The following is a 26,470-nucleotide window of genomic DNA, read 5'->3' on the forward strand; positions in this document are numbered from 1 at the left end:
TTTTAGATGAAGAATTAAATACCTGGAGAGAGTTTTGCTCACAGTCATATTGAGACTTGGGAATTAGGCAAAGTTCACTTATCCTGATTCCTAATCTGATGTTATTGTCCTAATTTTCCCTCTCTGTTGATTTTTTTCACAATGTTCCATTTCTAGATGAGTCAAAAAAAAATCTAATCTCATGGATGCATAGTTAGTCTCGGATGATAACTAGAAATTAGGTTTCTTCTATTGAATGAATTACATTGACAGGTGCCTGTCAAGCCTCAGTCCCTGAAAAAGACCATTAACTTCATACTAAAAAGTAGAAAATACAAACATTTGAATCAGTTCCACTGTATAATTATTCTTAAAAATGCAGTATTTTCTTAGTTCTGAAATGTTTCTCATGTTCAAAATTTGCTGCGACCTATTGAATATTTTCATCTCTTCATTGACTCATGCATGAATGAAACTGACACTGGCTTTGGGAAGAATGAGAGTTTATGTGGAAAATTTGTAATCTTTATGCTAACTATAATGAAGTTGATGCATTTTCAACTATTTTATCCTCAAGTTTTAGACTTCAGTGATATTAGAACAACAGCTCCAGTTAGTGGTATGTCCCAGTTATAACTGTTCTTGCGCCCAGCAAAGAACACTGCTTTGCCTATTCATTCAGCAGATATTTAACAAGAGTCTAGCATGTGCCAAACTCTGGACTGTGTACATCACAGGTGCTCATAAATACTGTCTACCATATGCTTAAGTTACCACATCACAGGTCTAAAGGCACCTCATTGCTCCTAAATAATCCATCTAGGTTGTCCTGAAGAGTTGCTGCTTCATGCCTCTAACAAATCAAACTTGGAGGAGAATTGCTTATTTGTTTGTGAGTATATTTCTCAGTGACAGCTGTTCTTATAAGGCCCTGGGAGCTGCTATTAATTTTGAGTAGTCGGAAATGCTTCCATCTCGTCAGCTGTGAGAATTACGGCAGCCCTTTGATGAGTTTTCATTATTTGCATTTCTTAAAAGCTGGAGTGGCTGAAATTTATAGCCACAGACCTGCAGGGCATGGATGTTTGAAATACTCAGTTATATAGGTGCAACTACTCGTAAAAGACAGGGTATTTTGTTTTGACCAATAAGAAATGCCATATAGAATTTTTTCTTATCTTTAAAAACTGGTTACTACTAAGTAGCCAAATATTATAGGAGCAGAGAAAATTCCTGGTAAATCAGGGATGAAAATAAAATCACTTTTATTCGATAGTAACAGAATTCAAAATGTTTCCCAATTTGTTAGTTACCATACTTTAGTAGTTTGTTCTGTTTTCAATGATTTGTAATCATTTTAACAGCTTAAATGTTACAAATTCATAAAGATAAACAAAACTTGTTATTACTCATTTTAATTTCCATGTGAGGGTTGCCATGATTTATATCCAAAGGAATAATGATTTACCAAAACCTATATATTCTGTTGCCTCCACAGCCACCTGGACTTAATATACAGTCTGGCTAACCTAAAAAGTGAACTTTGCCAAGAGAGAAAAAGCTTCTAATAAAAGCAGATTTTTCCATTACATTTAATTTGTCTTGTTGCTGGCAGCAGACTGGTCAACCCATCTTGCTGTAATGGAATTAACATCAAATTTGTGATTGGAGAGTGATGACTCTCAGAAGATAATTGGGTCGTGTCAGTTCACTGAATATCAGAAATGGAAAAACCAACTTGTAGATAAAAATTTCACTCTGAGATCATTAGGAAATATTGTAATAGCAGAGAGAATGCTGACTATATTTTTAATGTGCATGCATATCATATCTAGCCAACTTGATGGTTGGTTACTCTTCTTCATTTTCCCAAAACTGATTCACAAATAATTCCATAAAATGATTATGCTAGTTATAAGCATCTGCTAATTATCTGATTCTGCTGTTAATTTTTCATCTAGGTCTGTTGAACATTCAAAAGGAAGCTCATAATTTGAGTTTTCAGACTCTACAGGTCCTGAAGAAGGAAGTCAATTTCATTAGAAATCAGTGGACCTCAGAATTATTGATTTCATTTTTCTAATGGCTATTCTTTCAATGCTTTTATCATTGGAACATGTTTTATTTACTGAATTGCAGCACAGGCTTGTCATTTTGTTTTCTGTTTAGGCCAGCGAAATGTGCTTTTTAAATCCTCATTTGTTTGTTTCCTATGTTTTACTCTGCATAATCAAATTTCATAATTATGCGGAGCAGGCCATAGAGCTGTTGTTAAATTTTCTTCCAGTGTTCTTTAGACCTATCATATCTCCCACAAATATCCAATTTATTTGACCTCAGTCATCATTTTTAACTTTAATGTACAACTTTCCCATAAGAGCACAAATGCCTGCATCATTTCCCACTCATGCTGTAAGGATAATGGCTGTAGCAGGAAATGATGCCATTTTAAAATTTTTCTCATGAATACTGCATTTCTGTTTGTGTCTCTCCTTTTTCTATCCTACAACCTCTTAAAAAGTAACATGTGTCATTATTATATTGGATCTATTTTCCTCCTACACATCGTTGCTTTACTTCAAATAAGAATGCTATGAAATTTTACAGGAAATAAGATACACTCCTCAAAAGCTATATAGGCAAGATAATAGGTAAAATATCTCCATGCTCTGTGAAGTGCTACTTCTAACTCTGAATAGAGAGATTTTAATCATCAGTACCTGAGTTAGAGAATTTCAGAGCTGAAACATCTTAGCTCAACTCTTTCATTTAACAGATGATGAAACTAGGAACCAGAAAGATTTTCTATGTTGTTCAAGATTATATAGCCAACTCTTTACTGAGTTGAAACTTGAAATCTGATTGCCCCAAATCCAAGGTTATTAAAAGAAAAAGGCATCTGGTGTTAATTTAACTGTTCCATTATTTTTTTAGAAGAATAATCACTTTTTATTGTTTCTATAAAAGTGATACATGCTCATTTATAAAAATTTCACATAAGAAAGCAACAGATTACTCAAAATCATTCCCTAAATATAATTAATGCTACCATTTAAAGCACATTATTTTTAGTACCTAAATGAATAGGCACAGCTAAAAGGATGGATATATAGATCAATAAAAAAATTAAAATTTAAAAAAAGAATAGAAAGAATGAAATAACTTTATGGCACTGGGTTCATTATAGATACACTATTTTTAATCACAAACTTTAATGTTACTTGAACTTAGAAGTAAAAGAAAATGAAGTAAAATTAAAGAAATTGCTGAACTTCAAATTTAGTGTTTTTTCGCTACCAATTCTCAAAAATGTATGCGACTTTAAAGTTATTACACTGTCATTCAATTCTCTGGTTTTCAATTTACAAATTATCAATTGTGTCTCCCCATCATAAATGATCAATTGACTCTTCTAACAAAGATAAGATTAACACACTTTATTTACTTTATTTACTTTCTAAATTAATAAATATTATAACATATACATACCTTTTATCACTTTTTTATACTTTGATTAAGCATAGCTCCTTTTTTTTTTAAGTTTTATTTATTCGTACAGAACTGGGGTACAGGCCAGAAATGCGGAGGGTGAGAGGATTCACCAGAGACAGAGTGGGGAGCAGAACAGGCAGATCGACAAAGTACACTGCTGAGGGGAGCAGCGGACGGTCAGGAGAGGTCTGCCACGCCATGGGGATCTCCTCCAGGGCAGGCGGGGATCAAACTCATGCGGAAGTGGTTTAAGCTTCTTTGTGCTGTGCTTTAACCGGCTGCACCACCAGGGAGGGCCAGCTCCTTATTTTTGAGGTTAAAGATAATTAATACTGACATTTAAAGCACATTATTCTTAGTACTTAAATGAATAGGCACAGCTAAAAGGATGAATATATAGATTTCAAAAAATTAAAATGAAAAAAAAAAAAAGAATAGAAAGAATGAGTTGAGACTTGAAATCTGTTTACCCCAAATCCCATGATAAAAGTGGTACCATATTTACTTTGGCTTCTTCATTCCTGAAATCTTATTGTTCATACAGTGTGTTTTGAAAGATCCAGCATCATGTTTAACCAAAGTTCTTATTTACTTGAGAGTGTCTTTTTGTGTCCTGCATTCTTGTAAGACATTTGATTAGGTATAAAATTTGGGGGCCGCATTTTATTTCCCTTTGCACATTTCATTTATTCTGTACACTGTGTCCAGTCTACCTTGATTCCTTCTACTGGGACTTTTTTCTAATGATGCTTTTGTTTCTTTCATTTCTTTCTCGATCGTCTGAATCACTTTTTTTTTTTTTTTTTTTTTTTAGCAGGTTGCAGGGAGAGGGTTGGTTGGGGAGAGAGTAAAGTGTGTTGATTTTTCTCATTTCAATCAACTTTTTTCATTTTAGAATAGTTTTAGACTGGGGTTTTTGTTGCTTGTGGTGTTCAGCATGTCTTGTAAATTTTGTTGAAAGCTATTCCTGCTATACTATGTGAAAGGAACTAGGTAGGTAGACCTTTAGTGTAAGATTTCATGTTTATATGGCTAGGGTAGTGGGCAGTGTTTGCTGTATTCTTGGTGTTCCTCTAGCACCCTTGTTTTTGCATTATTTTGGGGGGGGTTTCAGAGAGTCTTTTAAAATAGGTGCTGAGACTGGTAGTTGTTCTAATGACTACAGGAAGTTATTCAGGAACTCTGCACTGGGCATGGAGGGGAGTGATCCACAGACTTATGATTAGGCCTCAGTGAGCCTGAGTTGGTTTTCCCAGATAATTGATAAAAGGCAAGGTGGTTCAGTTCTCCTGGTTAAGGAGAACAGAGAGTTCTGGGTATTTTAGGAATGGTTTATGTTTTCCCTTCCTCCTGTTGGACATGCAATCTGTCCTCCCAGCGTTATAGATTCTGGTGGTATTCCTCATGTAGCTAAAATCTCACAAAAGAATGGATCTTCCTAAGACTAGCCAATTGAAAAGTTTTAACCTTCATCTAGTCTATACTGAGTTGCCAGCAATTCATCAGTTAAAAGTAATCCTCCAAAGCTCTAGTTGTGATCTTGGGTACTCACTAAGCTGTGCTTGTCTGCCCCTAGTTATCTGCTTCCAATTTGAGGGCAGTAGTTTGACCTGGGACCTCAATTCTCTGCAGAAAGGAGTTGTTGATTTTCAATTTGTTATCTTTTTTTCTTGTTGTGATGACAGGAATGACAACTTATAAACTTCTTACATATCAGATCAGAAACCTGAAGTTCTATTTGAATAGCTTGCAACTTACAGAAAAAAAAAATGTGAAGGAATATATACTCCACACCCAATAATTAACAATTTATATTATTATACTCTACTCTTTACAACTAGTGAAACAATATTGATAGATCACCCCATTCCTTAGTTTTTACCTAATGTCCTTATTCTGTTCCAGGATCCCACTCAGGATTTTTGTCTCCATAGTGTTCCGTCTCAGCTGTGACAGTTTTTTATGCTTTCCTTGCTTTTAGTGACCTTGACAAATTTAGGGGAATACTGGTGTTTTGCAGAATGTCTTCAGTTGGGATTTGTCTGATATCTTTCACATGGGTTTGGGGAAGAAAAACCAGAGAGAAGCAATGACACTATCATCTACCACGTTTAACTCATGCATTCTCTATTAATGTGACTGAGCACCATGGATACTGACCTTGATCACCAGGTGAAGGTTTCTCCCTGTCATTACTCAGGTTGCCCCTCTCACTGTAATGTTCTCCTTGGAAGGAAGCCACCGGACACTGCACACTTTGTAGGAATGGGGATATTTGTTGTACTTCCTTGAGAGCAGAGTAGCTACATTAGTTGTTAGTAACTCTTCTGCATGCAATACTTGTCTGTTGTTCTCCATTCCTTTATTGTTTACTCAGTCATTATATTTTTTATTCTAAGCCAGTATTTTTTTTCTTTCTTTCTTTCTTTCTTTCTGATGTCTCCCATGACTGAGCTTTGGTTTTTGAGTACTTCCTCCAGGTCATCTTGCCGATTGCCTGTCCCAGTCCTACCATCAGCCATTTCTCAAAAATCTGGCTCACTTTTCAGCCTTTTTCCAGCCTGTGTATCACTTCTTTTGTCTCTTCTTTACAAGTAGTTTTTGTAATTTCTTTTAACTGTGATTAAATTTCTTACCTGATTTTATTCATATGTGGCCAAGCCTTTCAGTGTAGGCTCTTTTATCTGCTTTTTCCTTATTTTATTCATACATCGCCTCATCCCACCCTTCTTGTACATAGTTCCAGTTTTTACCCCTTTTAACTGATGAATTGCTGGCAACTCAGTATAGACTAGATGAAGGTTAATTGTAGAGGGAAACCCAGGCCAAAGAGGAAAGGAAGATCCAGACTTTTTCATAGGATTTTTGTGAACTGTTTTCCCGTTCACTTTGAAATATACCTTCTCCTTTGATGTTCCTGAAGGTGTGGAATTGCTGACTTTGGGCAGTAAAGCCAAACACATGCCTTTCCTCCTTCTGACACTAGAGACAAGAGTTTATCCAGGTTCTTTCTGTCTCAGCTCTGCTGTCCGCCTCTTTGCTGTAATATCTACATTTTTCTTATCCCAGGTTGTCTTTTTAATCACAGTACAGTCAGATGCTAAAGAATCTGAATGCTCTTTAGTAAGTCAGCTAATGGTGACAGGGATTGGAGATGAGCTAAGGGAGGCTTTTGGCAACCCCTCTTCTCAGCTCTGTCATGGTGCTTTCCCTGGCTACTGCCTGGCCTGCTCTGAGGGGCTGTGACAGTTCCCCTATCTGGAGACAGAGATTCCTTTATTTTTTATCAAAATATCTATGGTGTTTGTGTAGGAGGTGAGGGGAACAAATAAAGTCTTCACTATTTTTTAACCAAAACTATTCCATCAAATTTTAGGGTTTGTAGAAAGAATTTTTTTGCAACCATACTTTTCCACACAAAACTCTCTTCATGGAAATTATAAAGAGAAATGATAGTACTTACTCTTTAAAGAAATGAAATCTTATAGAAAAAGAAGCTATTTCTATCTTATAGAAAAAGAAGCTGATTCCCTCATATCAAGATTATGGGGGTATTTTTATGTGGTTGGACAGGTTTATCTCAATTCCTTAGAATTTATTTACTGTGAGGAATAAAGAACTTCACAAGCAAATATGTAGGAATTTAGGACACTGTTTTTCTTTTTTTCTATAGATTTCATTTATTTATGCATACAGAGGTGGGGTACAGTCTAGAGGTGGAGGGGCTGTGAGGGGATTCACCAGAGACAGAGTGGGGAGCAGAACAGGCCGACTGACGAAGTACACTGCTGAGGGGAGCAGCAGGTGGGTTAGGAGAGGTCTGCTGTGCCATGTGGATGTCCTCTGGGGCGGGGATCTAACTCGTACTTAAGCAACCACAGCTTGACTTTGCAGTGCAGTGCCAACCCGCTGTGCCACGAGGGTAGGCCCAGGACACTGTTTTTCTTTTCTCAAAGGTTGCCAAGGAAATCATAGGGATGAGGAGTCATCTTTTACCTACAGTTACTGTTTACTGCTCCTGATGGGATTTCTCATGGAAATCACATTTAGACCATCTGCTATATTTTAAAAATTAGACAATAAATGAAAATTGACAATAAAAAGAACCAAAGAAAAATGAAAATGTAAGACTTATTTTTATTTAAATTTTTTTCTCATGAAGAACCAAGCAAATAAAAGTTGTCACTGAATGTAAGACAGTAACAGAAGTCCAGGGCCCTTCCAAATACCCTGGTGGGACTTCTCTTCCTTTAATTGATTGGAAATAATTTTCAGACAGCGTACTTTCAGCAAAATGAAAGAGGTTTTTTTTGAGGGGGGGCATGTTTTATTTATTGGGGGTTCAGTCATATTTCCTGACAAGTAGCTCTTACAATCTTGGTAAATTGCTTATTTTAAAACTGTCTGGACAGTTTAAATAATTCACACTCCAGAAATGGAACCTCTGAAGAATTGCTTTTGCATCTCTGTTTTAAAGTAAATGAATTTGTAGCTTTGTGTTCTGTGGAGAAAAAGTTTTCTTTTACCTTAGACTTTTAAACACCTCTAAGAATTTTTATAGAATTACTACTTTAAGAATTAAGCAGAAATCCCTGTTCTCTTTCCCCTAAGCCAGAGAAAGATTATGATTTTTTTTTTTAATTTCTTTCTGGAAGATGGGTTGCTTTTATGAGGTGACTATAATATGTTCTGTGTCAACATCTGCTGGTCCCCAAATTACTGCTGTGCTTCATGCCCTGCTTTCCAAACTCCTTGTCTACTTCACTGTCCAATATTTTTAAATAAATATCTAGCTTTCCTTTAATTCTGCTTTAAGAAAAAAAGTCTTTTGAAAGAATATTGGTTTAGAATATATTAGCCAGTCAATAGTCCATCAAATAAGAGTATTTATACCTCGCAGGTAAAACAGCTGGAAATGCATTTTTGGCCTAGTGGTAGCTTAATAACATCCAAGTTTTATAGAAAGTTTAACCAGTTGAAACTGATGACATTCAGCCATTATCAACTTAGAAAATTGACAATTTAATCTCACTCACCCTAAGTGTTTAAAGATAGCAAAGCATAAACAGCACTGTTTAGATTGTTTTAAAAGGAAAATGGAATTCCCATTCTATCAAAGGGAAGAGGATTGGGAAGTTACTTCTGACATAAACAAAATTATTGTAATGGCAGCTTAAAAAAAATAGTACTTTGTCCCATGGCCTTGGTTTTTTTGTTCATGTCTCAGCCCCACCACTAGGACAAAGGACCCTATTTCACTTCTGCCGTGGATTACTTGAAGCCTCTGATCTTATTCCTTTTCTCCCTGAGAACCCTCTCACACTTCAACTATATATAATGATAACCACCATTGTTATTTTTTTAATTAGGAAAAGAGTAAAGTGATAGGATCTAATTAATCATTTCCTGTGTGCTAGGGCAGACTTCTGGAAAGTCCTCTCAGACTAGTCACCCCTGCTGTTATTCCCTCTGATGTCAAGACCCTTTGTCAGGTGCAGGTCTTCAGTGAGCATCCATTGACAACTCTTCTTCCAATTCTTGGTCACTGCCCAGAAGCTGGCTTTCACAGTACTTTTAAGGAAAGGTTAATTACTTTCATCTGAGTGCTTTGTCCCCAAGGACTTCAGAGGCAATTCTCCTGTACACTGTAGGCACCTTTTACAGCATTACCATGGAAAACCTAGACTAAGTTCCAATGCCTCAGCTTGACTCTGCCATCATATGACTTTGAGCCTTTTGAAGTCACTTAACTCCTAATTCTTTTTAAAGATTTATTTATTTGTGCATACAGAACTGGGGTACAGGCCAGAGGCTCAGGGGCGGCGAGAGGCTTCACAGAGACAGAGTGGGGAGCAGAACAGGCAGATCGACGAAGTACACTACTGAGGGGAGCAGGGGGCAGGTCAGGAGAGGTCTGCTACGCCATGTGGTCACCTCCAGGGCAGGTGGGAATCAAATTCATGTGGAAGTGGCTTTACCTTCTCAGTGCTGTGCTTTAACCCCTTGCGCCACCAGGGAGGGCCAACTCCTAATTCTTAATGAGAGTATTTACCTTGACCTGTTTTGGTTTTGTCTCTAAAATTGGGCAGTTAAATGTTGTGGTCCTGTGATTCTATGTCTAAAAGTGTCTTGATTTTGCCCTTTTCTAAACTCTGAATAGCAGTATGTACATAATTTATATGTAATTATTTCAGAGCGGGTATTACTAGCACAAAATATAGCCTTTGTCTCCGGTTGGAATACTGTTGACTATAAGGCAATTTTCATGCTTATTCCCCACCTGGTTTAGCTGCCTGAAGTCTTTTTACCACACCATAGCTGGTTGTGTGTACAAGTGTGACTATAAATTTCCCCTGACAGAAACCACATCACCTCATCAGTCACGTAAGAAAATGACAAAACGACCAACTGTGAAATCATGCTTGCCAAGCTTGCTGTTTGACTGCATCAGGGGGAAACACATCGGTCCAGGATGAAATCAAGCCTGGATGAAGCCCAAAAGACAAGCTCTGGTGTACCTGTCTCCTCTAAACTGTAGCATATGGGAAGTGTGTTTGTGCCAGTGAGACAAGAGCTGCAGAAAATCTTTATCTCCTGGAAGCCATAGTGTCAGTCCAGGAGTGGGGAGTGCAGAACAGGAGAACACGGTACCCTGCTTACATACGATTCCAGATCTCTAACAATAATAGTAGTAAGGTCTGTTTGACATTCCTTAACTAAATCTTCACAGAAACCTGAGGTTTAGTGTCATTGTCTGCCTTTTTTTTTTTCAGCCAAGAATATTCAGAGAAAATGCTAGTTAGCAGGAAAGCCAAGATTCAAAGTGGATTGTTTTATCTCACTGCCCATGACTTTATCTTGAACTGACTTTATGGTTGAATATCAGAATCAAATTCAGTATTGATGAGAAAAGGAGAAGTTCTAAACCCCACCCACCTCAAGCTTTCTCTACTTTGTCAGAAAGAATAGTAGAGGAAAGGAACAAACATCTGGCATCACTTAACTTTAAAAAATGACTATAAAGACACCATGAAGAAAGTGAAAAAGGATAATTATTCTTTAAGGAAAAGGCACATACCTAATAAACAATGGCCATGAGTTGAGCAGAAGCTTCCTAGAAATGATTAAACAGATGACCACTGAGCATGTGAAAAGATATTCAGCGTCATTTGTCACTAGGGCCAAATACATTTGAACCACATTAGAAACCACCTCATACCCATCAGGATAGCGAAGATGAAAAGACAACCATAACATGTTGGTGAAGATGTTGAGTAACTGGATCTTTTAACCACCACTGCTGGAAGTATCAGCTAATAAAACCACTTTGGAAAACCATTTGATAGTTTCAGATCCAGCTCAACACTTGAGTACTGAGTGTCTCCGCACTTTTATTTATGAGAGCATGAGCAACAGAAATGTGAACATGTTCATTTTAGATGACCTATTGTAAGTATATAGAGCAGCATATTCCTAGTGGTGAAATTGAAAAACAGCCAAAGCCCAATAACAAGAAACTAAACAAATAACTGAGTATTCATGTAATGGGCATGAAATCCCCAGGGGAATGGACAGATTATTGCTACTCTACTTCATGCCCAAAATGTACTAGAGTGGTTATGATACTGAGGCAGTCATACTGTATGCTACTATTACATGTAGTCCCAAAACAGGGAAAATTAAACTATACTGTTAGAAGATGGCCTAGTATCAGCTTTTGTAGGTGGTGGGAGGGAACATCTGGAGGAGAGCACCTTTTGGGGGATTGGTGAGGTGCTGGTAGAAGTGTTCCTGGTAGAAGTGGTGTCACAGTATGTTCAGATGTTGAAAATTCATCAACTTATTGACTTATATGCATTTTTTGCACTTTAATACTATTTTTTCAAAGTCCTGTATATGCAGATGCTAGTTGGTAATTTTTGACTCCCACTGTAGCAATATAAATCAACTGAGAGATTTATATAAAATAGGAGTTTTGTGGCATATTGCGACCTATATTGTGGGGGGAAAATGCTGATTTTTCTTGATATTATTTCATTGCCCTCTCAATTTTTCTGAAACTCACAATTTAGGGAAGGAATATGAATTCAGTCAATACCAGCAATTAGTTCTGCTTAGTATTCATTCATCCAAAACATTTCTGACTGGTCACATTTTCACCAGGTCATGAAGATCTTTCTTGTCTCCGAGTCTATAATAAAACTTATTGTATGATGTTTTTTATACAGCTGAGAAGAGAAGCATAAGGAGCAGAACTAAAATCCTAAGACCTGGATAAAAACAGATTCTGAACCTTTACTAGGTAGGGAACAAGGCAGGAAAATTCAGGGAAGTCTTCACATGGGCAATCTTCATTTGCAGTAGTAATTGAAATAAAAAGGCAATATAAAATGTTGAAAGAACTTTAGCAATGGCCAAAGAGCAATTTTACAAAATGTTTAGGTAGTGTGCAAGTTGAGTTTTCATGTTCTCATCTCACACAATTAGTTCTAGTATAAGAATGGCACTAGAAACAACAAATTTGTGTTTTAAAAAATGAAAGTTGTGATGTACCATCTGTCAAAGAATCTAATTATGCCTGAGACTGAGACTAAACACTGAGATTCAGGTCTGTCCTTTCTTTGAGGTCTCATACTTCTGCCTTATTATTTGTCCATTGTGGAAAAATCACCTGATTTGTTCAAGGTCACAGCTGGTTGGTAGCAAAGCAAGGAGACCCTAGCATCTTAAAAGTTCAATCTCTTCGCCTTTCAACCCATGATAGAAATTCCAAATGATATACGAACAACAGTTCAAAGATCGTAAGTGTGATATTAATCATCACTTGTAAAATATGTGTATTTCAGCTTGCTTCCCTTGAATTTCCTCCAAAGAAGCTGTTCGGAAACAAGGATGAACGTGTGATTGCTGAGAGGCGAAGTCACTTAGAGGTAATAGAAGTAAACCTACTTTCTCTTCATACAGAAAAACTTCTGAATCTCATTGACCAGTGAGACTTACTCCTGTTGAACACTGTCACACTTGTTCATGATTAAGACGGTGCTGCTTTATTGACACAGGATATGGCAGCAGCATATTATAAAGTAATGATAAGAGTTTATTTAAAAGGTAGGTCTTTATCCTGTTCTGGTCTAACAAAACATTTCTCTGATTTTTAAGGAGATGCATTTATTCTAAGGGTTAAGAAGCAGGTTGTGAGTGAGAACTAAATATTCACCATTGACAGATGGTATGTAATACAGGATGAGGATACAAAGCATGTTGCAGAAAATTTGAATTAATTAGCTGAAGAGTTATAGTATTTCATGATTGTTACTTTTTCGAGCTAGTTGGAAGCAAAAAGACACATACCTATTTTAGGCATGGTTAGGTTTTGTTTGATTTATTTTAACTCAATCTGAGCCACCTACATGTCGAACTTTGGTTCAACACAACTGTTGTTTTTCTGACTGCCTTAATGCCAGTACACATCATTGACTACCTTATATAGTTTATATTACTTTACAGGATAGAGCTGCTTATGTTATTGGAACCTAATGCTAATGAGTTTGAGACTATTGCGGAGGCTCAGTCGCAGGTTGTCCTTGGTTGTTGGTGACCCTCGCATGAGGCAAACAGAATAAGATCACAAATAATACCATCTACATTTTAAGAAGAATAAAGTCACCTATTTCAGGTGAAATCAAATAAGAGATGACACCATAGTTTTTCCTGAATAGTAAAGTATTACATAAAAATTAAATTATCCCCATTCCTAGTGACTACCAGCTGGGAAGGGTTCTCTATGCCGTCTGCTTAATACCCGTGAACCGGGGACTAGGGAAACTTCCAGAAGCAGGGGGTTCCAGGAGCAGACGGGCAGAAGTGGAAAGTATAGAGAGGTTGAAGACTAGGAGATTGTATCCAGGAGGGACATTTTAGAGCTTTGAAATCTTCGCTGTAGCACTGTTCTGAGAAAACACTTGAAGATGTGATCATGCTCACAGGTGTTTGAGCAAAATCATACAGTTGTACTTTTTAAGAAGCCTTGGCACTATTCAGACTGTGGTTTGTTTGGGTCATTGTAGGGTTCTAAAAATCTTCCTATGAGATGATATGACTCTAATATCTAACTGAAGAATTTGCCATCAAGCAAAAGATTATCATGGTGAGCAAGTCTGATTGAGTTCTCATAAAGGTTTGATTATATCATACAAAAAGTTAAAAAATAGTAATAGAGCTAGTGATGTTCTTATGACCTTTACCAGCTTCAGTTCTCTTAACTCACCTTTAATGGAAACAGGGAGAATGATACTATAAAAAAAAACAAATTTATAACGTAAATCAGCAGGACATAGACTGTTGTCATCTGCCCTACGAGGGCTCTAATGTAACTTACAGGGCGAATACCCATGGCCAATTAGGCATTTTGTGTGATGTGCATTTGTGAGTGCAACTGTTGGTGATACTCATCTTCCATTCCAGTCACCAGAGTTCAGCACGTCCTTTCATTCTTGGTACTTGCAAGTAGAATGTGTCTTTTTTTCCAGTATCTCCTTGATCATGTAGCCCTATTAAGCCATCAGCTGTTGAACATTTCTGTTAAGGCCTGCACTGTTACAAGGATCTTTTCTCTTGCCTGTGGCTGTTCTTCACCATGGGATTTGGCTTTACAGAATGAATTCCACAACTTATGAAAATAGATGCTTACTTTTTAAATTAAATGTGTTTCACATAATATTGACAGAAAAACTTGGAACTCTATGGTTTCTTGGAATGAATGTAATTCAACTTCACATTAATGGAAATTAATCTGAGATTCCTCGTTAATTTCCTTTGATTATTATGACTTTTTTAAATCTAACATCCTAAGCTGCTGTTTGATACAGTGTATTTTCATGTGAAAAATAGCCTAATTCTTTCCCTGTACTTTTCAACTTAATTCATTTGTATTTATTTAATTCCATTACATACTGGTAGATAGCGCTAGGTATTTTGTAGTGTGTAAAGATAATTAAGACAGTTCTTTCCCTTTAAAAACATTTAATTTTTTGCATGAAACCATGAAATATAGTTAAATACATAAACCCATGCTGAAAGACTCATCCCAAAAGGACACAATTCATATTAGAAGACACTAATATAGACTGTGTTTATTCAAAAGAATTATCTGGTGATTTTTAAAATCCAGAAATGCAACAGATAGCTGCAACAGTGTTTTAAGCAAACATTCAATCAGTTTTGATCTTTCTTGATATTAAAATATTGCCACAATTTGAACCTTAAATGTATCAGTTAAAAAAAATTAATTCACATTCAATACATAGATACCAAATTGACATTTTCTAAGTTACATAAGTTGAATCTGTTAAAATAACTATTGTACAAATGATGGGAATTAAAATTTTCTGTCATGTTTTAGAGACTCAGTTCTAACCGTGGGTAGAAAAACACTGGTTGTGTGTGTGGTGATAGTGGTGGGGATCAGAGTGTAGGACTCCAAGGATTGTAGCATTGAACATACTGAGGCATAGAAAGTTGGAGCGAGTAAAATGATCAGTGGAGGAATATTCATATGACTTTTTTTTTTAAAGATTTTATTTATGCATACAGAATGGGAGTACAAGCCAGAGGTTCAGGGGTATTGAAAGGATTCACCAGAGGGTAGCAGAACAGGCAGATCCACAAAGTACACTGCTGAGGGGAGGGAGTAGTGGGTGAGAGGAGAGGCCTGCTGCACCATGTGGGTCACCTCCAGGACTGGGATTGAACTCACACTGAAGTGGCTACAGCTAGCCTGCAGTGCTGAGCTTGAACCCGTTGCGCCACCATAGAGTGCCTCCATACTGACTCTTACTGATGAACTTGATTCAACTTCACAAATATATAAAGTTTCCCTGCAATTCTGATTTGTTTTCCGAAACTGGCTGTTACTACTTTATAATTCGTGTTTAAATACCACATGACACTTTTGCTCAAAAGGACCATAAAGTCCCTCTGAAGGTCTCTAAGGTGGTTAGATCTTCCAGTTGCCGCCTCCTGGTGCCTTGGTAGCACCAGTTCCATGGACGTGTGTGTATGGTGGGCGCACTCTGCCATTGCGCTGTCAGAAGATTAGGATAACAGTCCCTATCCTGACATGCTCTGCAGGCGCGTGCAGCCTGTTAAATCCCAGCAAGCAGCCCAGGAGGTACATGTGGGCAGAGAAGCTGTGGAGGTAGTAGGAAAATAATACTTCCATCTTTGCCTGATGAGTTATTTTGAACAGAAAGCTGCTTTTTTACTCTATTTAGAGACAGATACTCTTACTATTATGTTAAACCACATGAAACTGCTATGTTGTAGGTCAAAATAGTGGAATATTGGCAATTTCAGTGTTTCCACATACCAACTGATATCTCACATTTACTAGTATTTACTGAGTTCCCAGCTTGAGTGAAATGTTGCTATAGAAGGCCATTTACTCCTGTCAGCTAGCTTTTAAAGTATGTCCTATTGTTATCTCCATTGTACAGGTAAGGAAGTTTATGTTTTAGGAGGATTAGTCAGGTCATACAGTAAGTTTGGGTTCACACTGGAGTATCTTTGACAAAAAATTGTGTTAATAATCAGCACATTCTGCATTTAAACTGAACATGCATTTAAACTGACACTGGAAGGGCCTCCCCAGTGACCTAGGAGTTAAGTCTCAGCACTGTTACTGCTACTACCTGAGTTCGAACCCCAGCCAGGGAGCTAACCCACATCTGGCAAAGCAGACCTCTCCTATCTAACCCACTGCTCCCCTCAGCAGAGTATTTAAGTAAATCTGCCTGCTCCCCACTCTGGCTCTGGTGAATCCTGTCCTCCAAACCCCCATGCTCCTACATCTGCACCTCTAGCATACACCCCAGTTCTTCTACACATACATGCATAAATGTTAAAGAAATAGGACTGAATTTCCCTATAAAAAAGATGGCATTTCTTTTTAAGAAAGAATGGCCTCCATCATTACTTTCACAATGCTAATTAAGATGTACTGTCTATTTATTCCTGTATACCATTCATTCAGCAATTATTGAGTATCTGTGGTCTGTGCCAAGTAGTATTCTTTATTTTTTTTAAAGATTTATTTATTTATGCATACAGAACTGGGGTACAAGCCAGAGATGCGGAGGGTGAGAGGACTCCCTAGAGACAGAGCGGGGAGCAGAACAGGCAGATCGATGAAGTACACTGCTGAGGGGAGCAGCAGGCGGGTCAGGAGAGGTCTACCACATAATGTGGATCTCCTTTGGGGCAGGCGGGAATCGAACTCATGCGGAAGTGGCTTAAGCTTTTTGGTGCAGTGCTTTAACCCTCTGTGCCACCAGAGAGGGCCCCAAGTAGTATTCCTTAATTAAAGAAATTAGTTTCCTCATCTATGACCACGATAGTAGGGATGGACTTTCTTTATAACCATTTCTTTTATTGGTATTTATAAAAAATGTTTATTGTGATTATTGGCTTTCAGTATTTGCTTCATGACTCATCAAAGTTTCTGAATCTCAATTGCTTATGTTTTTATTTATTTATTAAAGACAGTGGGTCACACTGTTCCCTAGCAGATTTATTTCCTCTCTGAATTACTGAAGAATGTAAATTCATAATAACTTAGAGATTTTTGTAATTTTGAATATTATATGTCATAGATAGACACATATATAGGAATTACATGCATCTGTGTGATTGCAAAGAATTAAATCATGGGCACAATATTTATTAGCAAATAGACCTTCAACATCCCAGAGTGAGTGACTTGGCTTTAGAATGTACTGCTTCTCAAATTACAGTAGTAAAAGGATTGTTATTTTACTCTCCATTATTTATCAATACTTTTGCAAAAGGAGAATTAATTACTTGAAAAGTTCATGTAAAATACAAGACAAGTTTTATTTTATGATAGATAGGTTCCACACATATAAAGTCATTGTTATGAAATGCAGCAAAGTATCTAAAATAGAAACCTCCCTTTGAATATCATTCTTCTGGAATGTCCATGAAACCTTCCCATTACTTCTTTAAAGACTCCTGTCATTTTCCTGCTTGTATCAAAAATGTTTATGTCTCAGAGATTTTCTCTTGTACTCTTAAATTATTTGAATGCAGCAAAATTGATAGCTAATTTAATTCTTAATTTGCCCTGATATCTCACATATGCTGCACATTCATTGAATTATTTGGTGAATTATCAAAAAACTTTCCCAAATTGGGCCTAAATTAATGTATTTTTTTTTCTTTGTTTTTCATGATTGATGAGAGGTGCATTTTGGGTTACTGTTTTCAGAGAAGGTTATCTACCTGAAAGCATTTCTACTAATTATCTTAATAAGCTTTCATTCCAAAGAGAAAACTGTAATTAATGAAAACAAGTGAAATCCAAAAAGCCTAGAAAACTTTCAAGACTAAAGCAACCACCTCTGTAAATAAAAACCTGAGAAATTTCTAGGACATTTTCTTCCAACTACTAGAGCAGACAACAACTCAAGGCTGCTACTTACTTTCTTCCTCATTTTCATCTCATTCCATCTTCCTATTAAGATAGATTAAAAAAAAATGTGGTAACTATGAGTGAAGATCTTGGAGCAGATCATCCAAGTCTCAATCCTAGGTTTGCTTCATTGGATTTAATGTCACCGTGTCCACTTCCTTATCTGTAAATTAGGGTAATACCACTCTCCCATGTGGAAAGCAATAGGGTCCTGAGGTTCATTCTAGAGCTGCTTTAAGCCTGTACCCCAGTTCTTATATGTATAAGTAAATAAATCTTTTAAAAACAAAAGTTAAGAAGACAAAAGAATACTGGCTACCAGTAATCATAAAGTGGAATGAGATCTTAATTGGTCACTTCTATTTAGAAAATCCATTTCTGAGAGCAAAGGCACTAAAACAATGTGAGTAGTTCTACTTGGTGATACCTAGAAGACACCAGGCATTTCTTGTCTTTCAACCTGTGAAATTATAGTCTAAAATTAGAAAGAGTTTTCAGATAGTTTAATTATATTGGAGCTGTTGTCCATTGTGAAAAAAGAGCAGAGACATATGATGATTATGAAATAAGCAGTTTCCCCACACTGACGTAGCTGTTGTTCACAGTGAGTAGTTCTGTCTGCACGCACCCTGCGTCTCTGACAGCCAGGCTGGCCGCTGGGGAGTTTCTAGACTGCCTTATCCCTTCAGCCTCTGCCTGTGGGAAAAAGAAGTGCCACTGCCTGCCCATCAAAGACCCCAGAAATACATGTTTTTGTTTTTTTAAGAGTGTTGGATTTATTGATTCATTGCACCAAGGGAGAATGTGTACCATGGGAAGCACGAGGGCATCTCTGCAAGATGTTACACAGACTTTGTAGTAGGGTCTAGGCTTGGGCTATGTGGTTTGCAGGGAGTACAAGGAAGTGGAATTTCACTCTGAATTGTCTGATGGGCTAATTGTGCAATTGAGTGTCCTAACAATTCTTATCTAGAAGAGGAGAGTGACTTTAAAGCTATGATTAATTAAAAAAAAAAAAAGTCAACCGTGTTAGCCAGAATTTGATCATATTTATGGTTCATACAATGTTCTTGATTGTAGCTGTGTCCAGACATGATTATATAGAGATTTTGATTATTTGCTGCTAACGTAGGCCGCATAACCAATGCTGTCTTTTGATATGGTCCTGGCATTGGGGAGACTCCCAAAGAAGACTAGGGGTTTTCTAAACCTCCAAAGACGATGAAACCATGGGAGTCTCCACAGCAGTGCCTGCTGAAACTTACTCATTTGTTCTTGGTTAATAATGGTCTAAAATTGGTTATATGTTTGGCCTGCCTAAATTAACTTGGCTAAAGTATGTTGGCATAATACATAACAGAAATTAACATTGCAAGAGTTTGGGAAAAATAGGTTGTGACTCTGAAGACAATGGGAAGCAAAATTGTGTCAAACTAACTATGGCGGGTGACTGGAATCTCACCCAGGAGGTGTGCTTGCGGCGTAAGTAGATTTTGTGGTGTGCTCGAAAGGTCAGCACTTTGCAGGTGAAGTAGTGGTTAGATACCCTTAGCTTAGACCAGACTAAGATAGACAATGGTTGTAGGAGTTAGATAAGAATGATAAGTTGCAATAGTAGAACTCTAGAAAAACAATATATTAGTAATATTCTTAGGAATACATGATTTTTAAAACAATAGGATATAGGGATAAGAATCTATGTTAGGGAGTTAGTAAGGTGGTTAAACATCACCAAATGTCCCAGGTGATTGATTATGCTGGAAAATGAGGTACGTTTAGAAGCCTTGATTGTTTCTTATGTTTTTCTTAAGATGACCAAATAAATTTCTTTCCAGTACAAGGCCACAGAGGTCTCCAAGTGACTATGAAAAATATGTAATGATTATTTTTACTTTGTTTCAATGCTTTTGTTGGTGTAATCTCACTGCCTGCTTTAATATATAAATAAAGACCCGCTGAGATGCTCAGTAGGAGATACTTGCATCAGCTAGAGTGTCTGTGTCTGCCTCATTGCTCATTTTGCTAACGCGGCCTCATCTTTTGGGAAAAGATCCCTGACGGGCCACCTGTCAGAGCTGGACTTTGACATCTGGCGTGGTCTCCGACAATTTGCTTTTTTTTTTTTGCTCCTTCCTGGTCACACAGTAGTCTTGCTTTCTGTTAGTACTCTGAAATTGTTTACAGTTGAGAGAACACTGTTTCACGCCAACTCTAAACTCCTTTATTTTTTTTTAAGAGATGCTCAGAGTTGGTAGGTGTCATCCTTTCTAATGGAATTAGTAAATGAAGACTTGTTTTCAAAATAAAGTCTTGAGAGTTCAAATTTTTTATTCAGTTTTAATATCTCTACTTGCCCCTTCCCTGGCCACCCCATTCATGCAGGGGGTCACTTTTCTTAAAGTGCTTGCAACACACACAGCCTAACTTTTCTAATACTTTTCTCATCTTACTTTAGATTTATTTTCAAGCCTTAAATTTCCAACAATAGAATCACTTAGTTTAGACATTTTATAGGGTACACCCTTCAGTTCCAGGGAAAATTTCAGAAGGTAAAAAAATCCTTCAGTTTTTTTTTCATTCATTTAGCTATCTGAAAGATAGCTAGCAATTCTCTGCTTAATTTAACATTCATTCCATCTACTCTCTGCTGATCTTACAAAATGGATAATGGTAGAATCAAACATAGGCAGAGATTTAAGCAATACCTCACAGAAAGTCCCATTTTCTTCCTATTAATGTTTTTATATTTCTTTTGGTGATTTGATTATTCACATTAGTCAGGGCTATTTTCTGTTATTAGCTAATTGCTTCCATTATCAGTAGCAAAGCATTTTTGAAGGGGGATAAGTGACTGCGTTGGGGGCTATTTTGTCTGGTGCTTTCTGGAGTCAGAGGAGCTGAAAATGTTGTGATCCTGTTGCTAAGATCCAATGAGAGGATAGGAAATGCGGTGATGTGGGACTAATGTGGAAGGTTCTAAAGTCAGACCTGAATTTGGAACCTTCCTTTGTGACACACCAGTATCTGTAAATAAGAAGTCAGTTTCCTCCCTGAACTTCAATCTCTTACTTATTAACTGGCAGAAGTATTATTGGCTATACAAATGTATGGGATTTACCTAAGAAAGGTACTTGAAGTAAGCAATGCCATAAAAGGGAGAGAAAAGAGTATGAATAAGAGTGAACTGCTAGAGGCAAACTCCTGTCAAGAAATCATTTTATGCAACAAAACTTCTTACAGTATCAGTGTAAAATGGCCCTTTATGGTCACATTAAAGACTGCATCTCCAACTGGAAGGAAAAACCTCACTTTGGTTTCCACAAACAGTTGTTGATTTAAGAATCACAAACAAGTATTTCCATATTTTCCTTAAAAGTATGAGATTAAATTGTTATTAAATGGAAGGTAGTCATCCTCTAACAAATTAAATTTTATACAATTTCTCCAGTATTAAGTATACACTAATTTATATTTCATTGTAAGTTACTCATTCATTACTCTGAAATTTGAAAATCTCTTTTATCTGTCTTTACTAAGAACTATTTTTATTCCCTTATTCTTTCCAAAATCAAGGTAGATACCTGTCTTCATGAATCAGTGTGTTTCACATTCTGCAAATTAATGAAGTACTCACTAAGCAGACCACCCTTGTAAATTACATTTGAACCGAGAAACCAAATAAGAAATCTCTCATAATCACATAATTCTAAAATAGGTCAATAATCAGGTGGGTACTTATACAATTGATAAATAATTATAAAGATACTTTTCCCCTATAATTTTCATGTATTAATTCAAAGACATTTTCAGTTCACGCTTGGTTCAAAGGACCTTTTTTTCTTCTCTTTTGTATCACTTAGCACATTTTAAGTGACTTATATAGCATTTAATTGCACTGTCAGTATAATTTGTAAAAATTTTTTCAAGGGTCACTTAAGAAATTTGAATGTAGGCTGCCCCTTCCTTTACCTCTTGACTTTGTACTGTACTAAAGCTAAATTCCCTTTAATTCTGTCAGACAGAAAAGCAGAAATTATCTTCTGTCAAGTTAATGTGAAGTGAAGTACTAGAAGGATTTCAGCACTTAGTTTTAGCATCAAAATGTGGTTATAATTTCCCATGGTAGAGAGAAGAACATCTCCATTAAAGGACATGGCCCCAGGTTCTCCTTGGTACAGAGTGACCTTCTTTGACAATCTTTTGCAACTCATGCAAGCTCAAGAGAAAGTGCTTTTACATGGAGTGTTGAATTCATCATTATCAGATATTGAAATAATTTTTTGAATCAAAGAATGCATTCCTTTGCAAATTTAGACTATGCGGAAGGCTGTTCAACTACCTTCAACTTTCAGTGTGTAAAGGAACTTTGAGATCTCATGACAGAGATGTCCGTCACTTATATCTTCTCTTTTTACTTTATTTCTTATGCAATAGTTATAAAACCAGAAAGAATAAAGTAGTAAACCCTATGTTCTTAGATTTCTCCAACATTCACTCACCATCTGATCTATCTTTTATAATTACACACCTAACCACTATACACACACACATTTGGGAATATTTTAAGACAACATCAGATTAGTTTATTTATAAATTTTTAGATGTATTTCTTTAAAAAGCAGGACTATTTTTTTAAATCACAACCATTTACAAAAATCACAGTCAAATGCTATTATCACACCCACACAGAAACACATAAAATTAATCTCATTATAAATAAATATTAATTAATGTTCAGATCACATCAGTTTTCTCCTCTTTTCCCCCCAATCAATGTCCTTAATGATGACCCAAATTTTATACACATATAGCATTGGTTAATAGGTCTCTAAGGAGTTTTTTAGAATATAGATTTCCCTTCGTCCTCTTTTCCTCACTATCTGTTAGTGAAATCATGTCATTTATTCATTGAATTCTAACATTGTAGATTTTGCTAATTGCATCCCATGGTGTCATTCACCATGCTTTTCTAATCCTACATTTTCTGAAAACCAGTAATTAGATACAGGGGCTTGATCAAGTTAAGGCTCGAATTTTTTTTGCAATGAACGCAGTTTAGGTGGCGATGTCTGATGGTCTCTGTTTTCACTGTGTTTATTAGAGCAACCCAGTGATGATCGTCATGTCCACTTTCAGGCTTACTGTGCCTGTACTCAATGGTCAGGAACTGCCTGTGACCTTATCGGAGGATGTGTTTCGTAAAACAGTGCTGCTCACACCCAGCTGGTTGATCTTTGAAGTTATGTTGAGCAGCTTTTTGAAAACTATATTCCTAGACCTTTTTCTGGTAAATTCTAATTTAGTGGGACTACAGTAGGATCAAGTATCTGAATTTGTTGTGGAAAGATGAGACTGTTGCAGGGTAGACAGGAAAAGCCAGATCCTAAAGCCAGCTCCATGATTTTGACCTGATCCAGAGGATATTGAGGAGAGGGTAGTATTTTTTTTTTTTTAAAGATTTATTTATTTGTGCATAGAGAACTGGGGTACAGGCCAGAAGCTCAGGGGCGGCTTCACCAGAGACAGAGTGGGGAGCAGAACAGGCAGATCGACGAAGTACACTGCTGAGGAGCAGCGGGTGGGTCAGGAGAGGTCTGCCACGCCATGTGGTCACCTCCGGGGCAAGCGGGGATCGAACTCATGCAGAAGAGGCTTTAGCTTCTTTGTGCTGTGCTTTAACCCTCTGTGCCACCAGGGAGGGCCCAAGGGTAGTATTTTTAAGAAGAGGAAGATAAGGCCTTACTACTGTGGAGAGAATGGTAGGAGCAGGGAAGATAGGGGCAAGAAGGATACAGCAATCAGACTGGTGCTGTCTTCAGGTAATACATGACTGTGGCCCGAAGGAGGATTGATAGCAGCTGGAATGGATAGAAGTGTATGAATTAGACAGATACATGGGAAGTAGAAGGTAGAATCTGCTTAGCTGGTACTTGAGTGAGAGCTGGGAGTGCTGAAATTAGTGGACACCCAAGATCCTGGACATTCATCTTAAGACAGTGAAATCTGGGGTCCTCCCTGGTGGCGCAGGGAGCACTAAGAAGCTAATGCCACTTCAGCATGAATTCGATCCCCGCCCCAGAGGTGACCCACATGGCACAGCAGATTTCTCCTGACCTGCCCACAGCAGTGTATTTCAGTAGTGTATTTCAGTAGATCCATCTCATCTGATGCCTACTCTGTCTCTGGTGAAGCCTCTCACTGCCCCTGTACCTCTGGTGTATACTCCAGTTCTGTATGCATAAATAAATCAATCTTTAAAAAAAAAAAAGACAGTGAAATCTTGTGTTTCTACACACAACTCTCAGTATTGCAATAGATCTAAATTGGGATTTAGAAACTGTTAAGGTTTTCCAGGGAAACAACCAATGGTGTGTGTGTGTTTGTGTGTTGTGTGTGTTTTGTAGGCAAGTCGCTTACACAATTGTGGATGCTCAAGATTAAGAAAGCCCTACCATCTTCACTTGGCAATCTAGTAACTAAAGGAGCGAAGATGTTGGAGCCAATAGTTTGTTTCACCTAAATGCCAGCAGTCTAGAGATCTGAGAAGAGCTGATAACTGCCATTCAAATCCCAAGACAGGGAAAGACTAATGTCCTGGCTCGAGTCAGTGAGGACAAAAGAGTTTCCCTTATCTTGAGGGATGGCCACTCTTTTTGCTCTATTTTTCCACATTTGGAAAAATGCTCTTATTTCCTCAGTCTATTTACTGAAATATTAATCTCATCTAAAAACCCTCACAGACACACCAAGATCATGTTTGACAAATCTCTGGCACCCAGTGGTCTGGTCAAGTTGACACACAAAATCAGTCATAGCAGGAGCCATTTCTGCTTATGCCAGATCTAGCTTCAGTGCTAATTTTTTCATTTATTGGGCGTCAGTGTTCCAGTGTCAGTCCCAATTACAGTCCCACCTCATGTGTGGTCATAGAATAAAGGCAGGAACATCTGTCATCTCCCTAGCTCCCATGATCATTAACAAAGTGTGTGAGGTTTGACATATACATAACCACCTCCAGCACTCCTGCTCGTGGAGATAGCACCAGCAACACAACCCACGATGCAAACTTCAGAACTTGTGTGCTATTTATAGAGTTTGATGTAGAACATTTTTCATTTCCTTGGTTACTTTTAAAAGCAAAATGAAATGAAGCCTGAACAGTGCAGCGTTAAACAGCTGGAGGGTTGTTCCTATTCTTCTAGATACAGGCATTGCTCTTTGTTTTCTTTTATTAAATGTCTCATTGCCTCTGAATCAGAAGTAGCTATCATAAGAAGAGCATACAAGCTCCCTCTGTTGCCTGTACCTGGAGGTAGCTTGCCTGCCTGTTTTGGAGACAGATGGGAGCATCCAGTTGCTATTGACCTTACTGTTTACTCTGCTTAATTAAATATCATTTTAATATTTTCTCATTCTGCCACCCCTTACATCTCACATTCATGCTGTGGCACAGCAGGGGTGAATAGGAAAGGTCTTCTAAACTGAAGTTCTTAATTAGCTCCCAGGCCTCAGGGGAAGAAGCAGAAATACAGCCGAAAGGAGGGGGAAAAGAATGGGCCTAGTTGAGCCACATGGTGGCTCACGATAGCCCTCACGATAGAGGGTGGAGAGAAAACATCTACCATCTTCCTGTGATGCACAAGTTAAAATTATGTTGGAATTAGCAACCACTTTGAATCATGTAACAATAATGCAATTTTTGTATTGTTAACTTCTGGTTGTATTCCTACTTATTCATTTAGACTTTCTCATTTCTGTGAGAGCTTGCTGTTTTTCTTTCCACCCAGTGCATGCATCATTAATACTCATTGGAGGAGACGTATGTGTATATTAGTAATTATGAAATAAGATAAAACATGATATCTTTAATTATTTATAGATCATTATACATAAATGTATACATAAATATAATCATAAATATCATTAAGTAGGTGGTATAATATAGTTATAGCTTAGAGCTATGTAGGTTATAGATGTATTATCAATGTGGATGTGTATAGGGATGTCAGTTGTAGGTATAATGCACTATTCCATTTATATATAATTATATGGTGTTATCATATAGTGAATAAAATAAATATCCACTCTTGTGTAACCAGAAAACACAGCAGTTCCTGGAAATGATGATGGTGTCGGCTAGGCCTTTCTGAAGTGTGGCCCTTCCAGCTCTTCTTATACTCTCCATTTATTTCCTTTTCCCCAGCAGTAGCTAGGAATCACCTTTTGTGTTTTCCTCCAGACTCCAATTGTATTCATGTATTGCTTCTTGATTTTTGGTTTGACATACTTGCTGTCTATTAACATCCCACCGTCTTCCTTCAACTGGCCAGCACACCTGCCATTCCCCTGACCGACCGGTCCTCACCAGGTGTGAGCACTGCTGGAGGGAAGCTTGTGGGGCTGCTTAGTTTATTAAATACTGAGTTTCAGATGCTTTTCTGAAAGCATCAGGCCCTTGGGTATTCTGTGAATATAGCCTTTTGAAGACGTCTTTCCTTGAAACATCTTCCT

At 37.4% G+C, this 26,470-nt stretch overlaps 1 protein-coding gene across 2 annotated transcripts in view; it reads left to right on the forward strand.

The window, feature by feature from the left end:
- The window catches only part of KIF16B (kinesin family member 16B), a 252,959-nt gene that overhangs the window by 207,421 nt on the left and 19,068 nt on the right, over positions 1-26,470 (forward strand). For both annotated transcript variants that reach the window (XM_004687156.1, XM_012728321.1), the window contains one exon: positions 12,318-12,401. In XM_004687156.1, coding sequence (XP_004687213.1) covers positions 12,318-12,401 — 84 coding nt within the window. The remainder of the gene's footprint in view (positions 1-12,317; positions 12,402-26,470) is intronic.

Source organism: Condylura cristata, unplaced genomic scaffold (assembly GCF_000260355.1).
Source record: "Condylura cristata isolate star-nosed mole 26May11 unplaced genomic scaffold, ConCri1.0 scaffold00022, whole genome shotgun sequence".
Taxonomy (NCBI): Eukaryota; Metazoa; Chordata; class Mammalia; order Eulipotyphla; family Talpidae; genus Condylura; species Condylura cristata.